At 44.8% G+C, this 12,012-nt stretch overlaps 1 protein-coding gene across 5 annotated transcripts in view; it reads right to left on the bottom strand.

Annotated features, from left to right (window-relative positions):
- Nucleotides 1-11,767, bottom strand: part of EPO (erythropoietin) — a 45,266-nt gene extending 33,499 nt beyond the window's left edge. For 2 of the 5 annotated variants that reach the window (XM_085899376.1, XM_085899375.1), the window contains exons 1-3: nt 11,577-11,767; nt 6,216-6,352; nt 2,548-2,622 (exon numbers count right to left, since the gene is read on the bottom strand). In XM_085899376.1, the coding sequence (XP_085755502.1) occupies nt 2,548-2,622; nt 6,216-6,352; nt 11,577-11,589 (225 nt within the window). In that variant the 5' untranslated portion in view covers nt 11,590-11,767. The remainder of the gene's footprint in view (nt 1-2,547; nt 2,623-6,215; nt 6,353-11,576) is intronic. The other 3 variants (XR_015062632.1, XM_085899373.1, XM_085899372.1) reach the window with 3 other exon arrangements.
- Nucleotides 11,768-12,012: the final 245 nt, after the last annotated feature.

Here is a 12,012-nt window from a genome sequence, read left to right as displayed (position 1 = left end):
ACAAGTAAGCAGCAACCCCAGCCCTATGGCAGGCCAAACTACTGCCCTTTCATTACTCTTTCCCTCTCGCTCGTATAGAAAACACGGCTACGTTGAAACGCGACCCTTACGAAGTAGGGGGAGGAAAAGCCCCGGCACGGGATGTATGCTGCAGCGGCTATACAAGCCAACAGTGAAGAGAGTAAAAGAAGAATAGGGGAGGAATCGTAATAAAAGTGCCGCAGCAAGTGCCAAGAGAGGAGAGGACGTGGCCAGTACCGTGCTCAACTCTCCGGTCAGCCGAGCTTGAGTATGCCACAGTTCGCGCTGTTCCAGACACAGCATACGTCAGTTCCAGCCGCAGAAAAAGCGATGGGGCCCTCGCTTACAAGCCTATCGGCACCCCCATGTGCACCTCACAGGCACCTCAAGGAAAGCTCTCCTCCACATTCACCACCATTTCTGTCTTGTCCTCTCGGCTGTGCTGTGTGCGCACGTCAACTTTCAAATTAGACGAGATAATAGGCGTAACAGTCCATCTTCAGCTAGGTGAAGCAGGTACCTATCAGGTTTTTCTCTTTCTCGTCATTGCTCGATTTATTGTGGTCCCCATCCCTGTTATTGTTATTCCTCAAGTCGGTTTTGTTTAAAAGCACCGTCGCTGTGGATTTTGAGCCACAAAATCACCCTCTGGGCTCAATTATGTTCAAAAGTTCAAAACCAAATTATGCTCAAAATTGAACGCTTGCACCGAGTTTGGGAACGCAAGCAAAATGAATTAGTCATTAATCAGTCTTTAACTGCATCATACCGTGGAGTCACCGTACATGAGCAGGACACCTCCACTGACGCATTCTGGGAGTTCTTATCCGACATACTCGGGTCGACCCTTTAGGGACAAGGAGTCCATTTCACCATTTCCCATCACAATGCTAGCAACTGGAAGAGGCACCCCATCGAAGTGGAAGCCATGATGCTCACTCGCCGGCACCATCTTTCTCCAACAACTCGTCGCCGCATGTTGAGCCATATTAGAATGCTTATGCTTCCTTCGATAAGTAATGGCAATAAAGCCCTGGTCATCTGCCTGAGGTTCCTTGACTTCGGCCCTCGAAGTCGATGGCTGATTATATCTGGGCACCACCAGGGTCTGCCTATCTAGATATGCCACTAGCAACCCCCAACTTCGGACAAGCATGTTCTTTAAGATGCCCATGGGTGCCGCAAGTGAAACAAGTCCTAACTTATGTTGCAATATACATATGTCAACTGTGACCATTAACTACCATCATCACCACTGTGTTGGAGGCATGCCAGAACACGATTTTGAGGGGGCCTAATGTTAAACAAGTAAAGGAACAAAAAAATTACACACTTACATTGATTCTTGTTTTATTGGTTAATATCAAAATATTACTACCAATATTATTGTCTTATAATACATTTTAAATAAAATTCCTTGCCATTACCTTTTTTTATAAATCGTTCTAGTTCTTTTATTCTGTTCTGTTACTTGTAAGTACATCATGTACACTAAATGTACATGTATATACCCATACATAAATCATACGTATAAAGCACCGATTACAAAAATACAAAATGAGCAGTTTGAAATGGGGGCCGACATTTCCCATTTGGCCTGAGCCTATTCCCAGCATTGCACGGGCCTGGTTAAAGGACTGAGCATGGTTCGTGAAGACAATGTAGCAATGATGCCAGAAATAATGTGATGAAGTCAAGTATTCAATTGTAACTGAAGTAGAATCCATTGAGATCCAGGACACAACTGCACCAAATTGACTCAAGGCAGAGACAATCTGCTCACATTTTATGAAAGGGCAGCACATTAGACAAAATAATTTGAATGGCTGGTATGTCAAGAGGACTGACACCAACACAAATGTCAGATGACATTGACAAACCATTTTCAACAGCCTGAGCAACATCGTGCTCCTCCAAAAGACAAAACACAAGCTGATTCATCTTGCAGGCCGCAAACACATTTTCAAAGCCGATGAGCACTCCCAAACCCATCACAACACACTCAAGTGTTTCATGAACCAGCTGACAATTGAATTGAGGTGATTTTGGCAAAAATTTGGAATTTGTTCAGGGTACCGGCGATAACTCGCAAACTCCCTTCCACAGCTAATGCAGGCAGACAAGACACCCAGTTTAACGTCCATTCATAGTGTACTCATTGATGCAATGCCCTGCCCATAAAACAACAATCAGACAGTTTTCTTTTCTGTCGAGAATCAAAATCCAGAACAGACTGGAGTGTATATATATATATATATATATATATATATATATATATATATATATATATATATATATATATATATATCGGACAGGTCGCCGCAGAGGTAGCACCAATGAATAAATTTTCCATTTTACCCATTAGTGGCTGTGACCTCAACAACAACCTGTCAGACATGTTGTATGAATTCAATTCAGTTTATTCTTTTTATTTAATGTTTTTGTTAATTTACTTTTGCTAATTTAATTTAAAATCAGTCCATTAACTGATCAATCGTCCTTCAAATGCGACAGCAGTGCACTCACATGACGACGATGCCAATTGCTGGGCATTCCACTGATCGGCAGTTGGGCTGTCACGCTAAAATTGCTGCCATCTGGCTGTGGGAAAGACAGAAGTTGTGGGCGAGGTGGTGTGGTTGTATGCAGAAAAAAGAATAATGATAATAATAATAAAAAATCCAACATCCAGTATGGAAAGATGACGACAGTGAGGCCAAAATGAAATACTATTTTTGGGCAAAATCATGAAGTTAATCGATGAAATAGATAATGACTTGTAATAGATAAACATTCATGAAACACACACACACACACACACAAACAATAATAAATGTCAGTGTGTGCCCATCCATCAGTCCGTCAGGCTGACTATCTCCTCCGTAACACCAAAACCATGAAACCTAGCGGCCCCAAACATTGCATGCCTAGCAAGGGAGCTCCCAGGTGGTGCATGAATGACAAGTGGGTGTTTGGGTTAATGTAAACACACCTTTTGAAGATAATTTAGAACATCTCTCTCTCTCTCTCTCTCTCTCTCTCTCTCTCTCTCTCTCTCTCTCTCTCTCTCTCTCTCTCTCTCTCTCTCTCTCTCTCTCTCTCTCTCTCTCTCTCTCTCTCTCTCTCTCTCTCTCTCTCTCTCTCTCTCTCTATCTCTATCTCTCTCTCTCTCTCTCTTTCTTTTTCTCTCTCCGACCCCTATCCCCGCCTCTCTCTCACCCCTACAAGCCTTTGTCAGGAAGAAAGTGTGGGTTTTAAACGCTGCCACCCGGTTTTATATAGAATCTGGCAGTCAAGAAGAAAATATTGCTGTTTTGGCACGTTTTATCGCCCTTTCCTTCCCCTCGTACAGCCTTCCATTCCCTTCCCTTCATGCTGCTTTCCCTTCCCCTCCCCTCATGCTGCCTTCCCTTTCCCTCCCCTCACACTGCCTTCCATTCCCCTCCTGCTGCCTTCCCTTTCCCTCCCCTCATGCTGCCTTGCCTTCCTCTCCCATTATGCTGGCTTCCCTCGCCCTCCCCTCACGCCACCTTCCTGCCGTTCCCCTCATGCCACCTTCCCTTCCCCTCACACAGCCTTCCAGTCCCCTCCCCTCCCACTGCCTTCCCTTCCCCTCCCCTCATGCTGCCTTCCCTTCCTCTCCCATTATGCTGCCTTCTTCCCCCTCCCCTCACTTCCTTCCTTCCCCTCACGTAGCCTTCCATTCCCTGCCCCTCCCGTTCCTCTCCCCTCATGCTGCCTTCCCTTCCCCTCCCACCCTCCAAGCTGCCTACCCCTCCTCTCCCCTCATGCCGACTTACCTTCCCCTCCCTCCCCTCATGCCGACTTCCCTTTCCCTCACACCACCTTAACTTCCATCACACTGCCTTCCCCATCCCCTCAGCCTTACCTTCTCCCAAACCCCCTCCCCTCTCCATCGCCTCATGGACATCCCTGGGCATGGTCTGTGTACTGCTTCAACACACCCAATTTTGTCACACGGTAAAACTGCATAATCCGCAAAGAACAACTGTCTATCTGCCACCCAGACGATTGTTCCCGCTAATACAAACCATTTAACCAGAAGGCAAGTGATGTGATCGGCAGGTAAATCGAAACATGTGGAGTGTGACGAGCACTCCCCTGACCTCCATTGGACATAATCCTATACCAATTATTTATTTTCATATTCAACCCGGTTTTATATCGAACCTGGTGGTTGAGAAGAAAATATTGCTGTTTGGGCACATTTCATTGCCCTTCACTTCCTCTCCCCTCAGCATGAATGTATATTTATCAGTATGCCTTCCTGATGAGGGCAAACAAGCCTGAAATCCAGATAGGCAGCTCCGTTTGATGTTTAACTGATGTTGACCATGTAATCTTTGTCTGTTTGACAGAGTCGCCAAGCCGAGGCCTTTTGGTTGGAGGTGACGTTTTTGTGTAGGAAAATGTCCAATGGAAATCGGGGGAGTGCTCGTCGCACTGCACATGTTTCGATATATGTATATGTACATATATATGCCCAAATTAAGTATGTTACCATAAGCCATAAGGTTGTCAAAAAAGCAAGCTTGCAAATGAAAACTGGGGAAGAGGGTCGAAAAATATTCTGTATCAGGGAATTCAGTGTCTGCAGAAGGAATTAATTCCAAGTGTCTGCAGGAAGAATATTCACCATTCAATTCAAATGACTCCTCATAAGGAGGAGGGAGAAAAGCAGGCTTGAGAAAGGATTGAAGGGGAAAAAAGATACGCCAAATTAATGAAGGAATGTACACATGTGCATACCAATGTTCAGCTTCATATGTGGACAGGCCAACCGCCAGTCAGAAGATCGTTTAAATCAGTGACCGAGATGCAAACGGCTACTATTGGTGTGGCATCAGCCAAACATAATAATAGTTATGGATAACCTCCCAAGCCATCAGGCACAAGGTTGCCGAGGCAGTTTCATTGACTAGGGGGACACAATCCTCAACCTTCATTGGCTTGGGGGCACAATCATGCCTGGTGTTGGCTTAATGGTTAGGGTGGTGGGCTTGGGATCCGAGGATCTTGAGTTCAAATCCCCCTTGGCTGTTGAGTTAACACCAAGTGGGGTTGACTCTGCCTGTCATCCTTCTGAGGTTGGCAAAATGAGTACCAGCTTGCTGGTATCCTGTGTCGGAGCGGTGACCCGTCCAGGATTGCGTCCAATAGCCAAGGAGGCTGCTTTAGCAGCACCGACACTCTGCACAGAGTATGGTCCCGATGGATGGATGGATGGATGGATGGGGACACAATCCTTAGATCAAATTTTATAATAATGATATTTACTATTACTCATGTTGAGAGGTGGAAGTGGGAGCTGTGAGGACCATTAGAATAACTTATTTTTCACAATATAATAATAATAATTACACAAAATAAATTATACGAGATTTTTTAATCTATTGTGAAAAGGAGACCGAGTCCTCCCAATGCTTGGAGTATCCAGCTCAAATTTGGTAAGGGATCACAATTCATGAACTAGGCTGTGAAGGGGTGTGTGTCATGTGAGTGAGTGGGTGTGTGTGTGTAACTGCTGAAGATATGCACGCGCTTGCCACAAACATACACGCACGTCCTTTTATACATCTTGCCCCCCTCCCCACCCCCATCCTGAATTTGGCATAGATAGGCTTAGGCGACAGTAAAGGAAGGGGGCATAAGTAAGCTGTATATGGGTGGATATGTCAAACATTGGATCATTTTGCATACATAATAAATAGATGGCTGATTTCAAAGCAAAACAGAAAAAAAAATCCACTTTGATGCTGAAAACATGCATATCCATTTAAAGGCAGACCTTTCAAGTAAGTTTTATATAAACATAGCCGTATACCATAATAAGGAAATTCCATCACCACAAAATCCTACTTACGACATCAATAAAAGCAGGCTCCACATTGGCTAAACAAAGAGTATGAAGACTTGGCACATTTGATGCAACCTTCAGCACAAGGGTGAAATCAGAGCCATGATGAACTACTGAGGCCAACTGGCCCACACTTTCACTTCCATCATTCAGGTTTAGGAAGTTAGAACTCTAATTACTATAGTTCGATGTACAATTGGTGGCAGGTTTGGAAGAAAAAAAACAAACAAACAAACAAAAAACATTTATTGACTACTAAGGTGCCTGCAACAGAGCTATCCAAGTCATGCGTTTACTTAAGCGTGGTGACACAAACCGTCTGGTCGATAGCAAACTGGGCATCCCGTAAGTACTTCCTCATGTTGCTGTCGTCATGGACAAATGAGCAGCTATCGGCGTGCAGCAAGGACACTTGGACCTCCATGATGAGTAGCAACGGCAAGGCCAGCCTGTCTGCATCACATACGCACATCTACTCAGCACATGTTGGCATAATAACTGAACAAAGAAGCAGTCACACGCACACACACACACACACACACACACACACACACACACACACACACACACACACACCTAATCTCCACCAGCATGTATGTATATATCTATACCAACTGAAGCACTGGTATACATACCTGTCACAGTCAGCACTCATTACACAAGTGTGGAATCATCACAGGTGACCTACTTACTCTAGAGCCAGAGAGCTCACACAGTGATAGCACACTTCTTGCTGCCAAACGATAAGATCTGGGTTTGATTTGTTACAGAATACATTTCAACTATAACCTGAACTATCTGATCTACTAGTGTCTTATAGCTGTCTGACAAGCATGACATTGCAACATAATGCAAGGACATCGCGAGTGTATTCAAAAGGGAGGGTGCTTCGGGTACATTGGTAAGCAGAGATGGAATGCAATTCCAACAATTAAGAAATAGGATAAAAATCTAGAAGGGCATTCTTCGACGTTGCCAGATATGCCACGACCCACATTATTACATCATGATACATACTTGTACCAAGTTTGATTGAAATCCCTGAACCCAGATTGGAAACATTAAATGATTCTGGCTGCCAGACCATGCATCTGATCGGGTTGAAATTTAAAGCATGTATTCCCTGTGACCAGTAGATCATAACTGTGACGTTTCACATCGATTGATGGGGGTGGTTCAAGAGAAATAGTATTTTAAAGATTTTCGTATGACCTATCATTATTAATTATTTGTGAACACCCTGGTATCCCCAATACTTGGAGAACATGTGGGTGAAGTTTCCCATCGATCTGTCAAGCCGTTCTGGAGAACACGATTTTTAAAGGTTTACTCTTCAAAAAAAAAACATCATAGCTGCCAAACCATGTGACCTACGATGTCATAGGTGGAGAACATTTTGTTCCTCATGGATAGGCGATCATACCTGTAAAGTTTCGCCTCAAACCGTTTAACTGTTTCAGAGTAGAAGATTTTCGAAGGTTTTTATGTTAAAAAAAAAAATGGCTGCCAAACCACGTGACTGATGATGTCATCAATCCTCCTCCACCCACCCTCCATTACAATTTAGCCCGAGATGACCCTCAAAATTTTTCATACCGGTCGGATAAAGCGTTTGAAGTATGCAATTATGACGTCATAACAAAGCCACCTATGACATCATCAAAAAAATCACACATTTTCCATGGGGAGAACGTGACGTGGGCCAGGTTTCAATTTTTTCCGTGGAGCGGTTTCGGAGATAGAGGTCCAAAGTTGTTTTCTTTTTTCCAACATGGCTGCCACACCACGTGACCTATGACGTCAAAATTATCATGAAACATTCTCCATGAGCAGTCGCACCTCTGATGAAAATTTTGTCTCAATCAGATATAGCGGTTGCAGAGAAAACAGAGAAAATTAGTATGTATGGATGGACGGACGGACAACCGGAAAACATAATGCCTCTGGCAACTTCATCAGCGGAGGCATCACAAAACAGAACAAGTGCTTCTTTGTATTTATTTATTGAAGGAAATGAATTTATTTGCCACTTGACGACCGGATGTTGGCCCGGCTACAAACTATCATGCTGGCCTTTTGCATTCTACAGGATGAGCCATCAAGCATCAATGTGCGCCGTCCCATCGGAGTAATAATGTATGTGAACGAGGCCTAGTGAACTTAGCCTTTGTCTCGACACACGAGCTTCAGCAAGGTGATGCTGGGAATAAATATCAGTATCACAGTGTTGGATTGTCTCAGCAAAGGTGTTTTGGGTGTTGGTCTCGAGGAACTGCCTCCCCTTTCACCTTCCATCGACTTCCTGCTGTCCCATTCAGTCACTCAAACTCTTGGGCCTCACTGTCAGCCATGATTTTTCTTGGTCCAAACACACTTCGAAGTTTGCCTCCAAAGCCAGTTGCTGACCGCATCCTCCATCGTACAAAGTCCGATCTTGGCAGACCTGAACTCTTAACCACCTCCAAGGCCTTCCAGCCACAGGTTGAAATACTGTTCTTCCCATTGGGCTGGCACCCCCTGCCTCGCACCTTGCTCGGCTTGTTGCTGTGGAAACCAAGGCCTTCAAGATCATGGGAATTTCCCATGATGAAGCTGAGTCTATGGGCCTATCACTTTCATATCACAAACAGGTCGGTAGTTTCTCTGGTCTTCTACCACCTCCTCTCTTGTCTTGCCCCCACTGCTCCCCCCCCCCCCACACCAGGTTTCTCCAGGATTGATAAGGTCTGCCAACAACCCCTTTTTGCTGAAACTACCAAACTACAGAATCACTGCTCACATTCACTCATTCGTTCCTCTTTTCTCCCAAATGTGGAATCAACTTCTACATGCTCCTCAATCTCGTTCTTCCCTTCAGATTTACAAGACTGCTTGCTTTTCCCCACCATCTCAGACCATCCTCCAAACAAAACCACAATCTTTTCTACCCTCATTAATTCTACTCCAGACCACCTTTCTAACTTTCCTGTTTCACCTTCCCGAGTGTATTTCTGTATTCATCTTATCCACTCCGTGCCCTCCCCCGGTCCTCATTCTTCCTCACATCCCTCTTCTTTGAAGTCTGTCTCTCTGTCTCTCTGTCTATCTCTCTGTCTCTCTGTCTCTCTGTCTGTCTGTCTGTCTGTCTGTCTGTCTGTCTGTCTGTCTGTCTCTCTGTCTCTCTGTCTGTCTCTCTCTCTCTGTCTCTCTCTCTCTGTCTCTCTCTCTGTCTCTCTCTCTCTCTCTCTCTCTCTCTCTCTCTCTCTCTCTCTCTCTCTCTCTCTCTCTCTCTCTCTCTCTCTCTCTCTCTCTCTGTCTCTCTCTCTCTCTCTCTATTTTGTGTTTCCTCCTCTCCATCCACTGTTCAGTTTGTTCTGTTGCATCCTCCATACATACATACATACATACATACATACATACATACATACATTGGGAGCATGTGTGTCACAGCACGTCGCTGCATCCACTTTCCACCGGTACTCCAGGGGCCGTCTGGCCATCCCCCAGGCAGATACCTGGCCCATCCACAACTCTTAGGGACAGGACATTGAGGAAACCACCTGAATGGACCACCTCAGGTTAAACCAAGGAGACCGCCATCTGGTGGACGACACCTCAGCACCACCCCGACACACACGAGTGTGTTTTGCAGAGTGAAGTGTTTTGTGGTGGCCAGAGTACAAATCCTGCCAGCAAACTCCTAGGAAAGGTAACCAACTGCAGGAGGATGTCCGCAGACACTTGGCACCAGATATGGATGGCCATTGACTCACCAGGAGCTCCTCAGCTCTTTGGCAGGTAAAAAATAAAGAAAAAAAAAAGAATGCAGTTAGAAATTATGTATCCTGATCTGAAATATGCTCTACAACTCCTCCACGAGCCTCGACTCTGTATTGAATTTTAAAAACCACCTCTTCAGCTCATGTACTAAATCAGCTCCACACATTAGGGATAGTTCCGCATAGCTTTGTCCGCCCACACGTAGCTTGTTGCCAAAATGAGATCATCTCTGCACCAAGCTCAGTAATAACTCAGCTAAACTTTCCATTTGTCTGAAGTCTGCAAACTATGAAACATTACATAAAACTTTTAATCCTCTTTGCTGAGAGTAACTAACTTTCACCTAGACTGTGTAAAGTTACATGTTTACATATGCAAATGAATCCCACTTGAAAGTGCTGCACACTTGTGGTTGAATCAGATCACCGACAATTGTCCACGGCACAGGGACCAGAGTCAGCCTGTCCATACTTAGTCTGTAATATGATTAATAATGGCCAGCATTGCAGTCATAAAGGGCACCAATGGGGCGCTCAATCTTGTCCTGAAGCTGCCCCCATTTGGTGAGACTAAGAAAGGGACTAAAACACAAACCCCCACACACACACATGAGAAGGCAGTCAGTCCCAGCTTATCATACCTGAGTGGCACATTAATCCCACCATACATTGCTTGCAAATTCCAATTAACCCATCAGTGGGTCTACAATATGTCAACAGTGCCAGCTGGAAAGCCTGTTCTTGCTTGAAAGACATATTTGAACTTCACGTGATTGCAGATTGGAGATCCAGTTCATCATGATCTCAAAATTGCAGGATGCTCAACAATGCTGCGCCTCCTGCTGGCACTGCCTAGTGGGTGACAGTTTTGCTCATATTTAAAAATATATATATATATATATAGATATCAAGACTTCATGGAAGACCGGGTGATGCAAGCACAATAGCCCGGTTGGTAACATCATCAGCACCGATGTCGCTGGTCACCGATCCGTTCCTTCGTGAGTCGATTACAACTAAAACCGTGGTGGGTAAGGAGCTCTGGCATCTCGGAGCATGCCGTCCTCCACCTGGGGGAGGTGAAGCCGGTTGTCCTGCCTGCATTGAAGTTGCGATTTGAAAAAAAAAAAAAATCAGACAGAATGATCTGTGGGACACGTTTTATGGAATGCCCATTTGGCCATTTTTTGTAAAAACCAAAAAAATAAAACCAGAATGTTGACCAAAGCTAGTCGTGCATTGTTGAAGTTAGCATAGACATGCCAAACAGAGCGGTTCATAAGTAACTTGAGCGAGGCATTTACAAACGACACGATTGCACAAGGGTAAAGAAGAACATGGCGAGTATGATTTCTATGGGTTAATAATTTAAAGCGGGAGATATGTGGGTGCCGTACGTGTGCACCTGAGTCCCACAATCCCATTTTGTTTTTGTTTCGAAGAAAAACTCGGAACCACTCACTGCCTGTGATCATTCGAGCGCAGGCACAGTGATCGTGTCCTTGGCGCGGCCACATCGGGCGCGGTGTTGTCCAATGACGTCCGCGCTTACTCCGCACTGCGAATGGACTCTGCACCAAGTTTCCGCTTGTCGATCACGACCAAACACCGTGCACACGTTGCATTTGAACTTTTGTTGTAAAGTGCAAAAGTTTATACATATATATATATATATATATATATATATATATATATATATATATATATATATATATATACACATATTATCACCTCCTTCAATCACAATGGGACACGATATAGTGAGTGGAGCAAACTCCATGCACATGGCAGTGAAATGCAAATCGTTAAAGCAATAACTTGATTTGCAAACTGCAGAGATTTCGATATGAATGTGGTCAAGCCAGGGTCTTCGAGCATTGTTGGGGGAAACATCGGACAAAGGGTCTACACGCACTTACAGCGTCTGTCCATGCTGTGTCCGCCACTCGTTCAACGCAGGGTCACCATGTCACGAGCCGCCTGTGTGTGTCTCTCTCTTCCCCTCTCTCTTCCCCTCTCTCCCCCTCTCTCTCTCTCTCTCTCTCTCTGCGTCACGCCGCCCGAACTGCAGCCAGAGAGAGGGACGGAGAGTTGAGGAGATCAGCGAAGAGGAGGGGGGCGAGGCGACAAGCCAGACTGGGCGGGGATGACATGTTAATATAGTGGGCGAGGATATGACTGATGATGGTTATGAAGCATCAGTACATTTTTCATCAGTACATTTTTCATTTCAAGGATTATATAGTCCAAACAACCTTAATATAAAGATGACATTTCGCCTGTCATGCCTGTGCCCGTAAGTCTATACACACTCCATGAAATGTATTCACTCAATTCATCTTCTAAATATTCACT

The sequence above is a fragment of the Eptatretus burgeri genome, chromosome 10 (genome assembly GCF_056783735.1).
Source record: "Eptatretus burgeri isolate ZD-2024b chromosome 10, Ebu_testis_v1, whole genome shotgun sequence".
Classification (NCBI taxonomy): Eukaryota; Metazoa; Chordata; class Myxini; order Myxiniformes; family Myxinidae; genus Eptatretus; species Eptatretus burgeri.
This window is presented reverse-complemented; position numbering and strand designations above follow the sequence as displayed.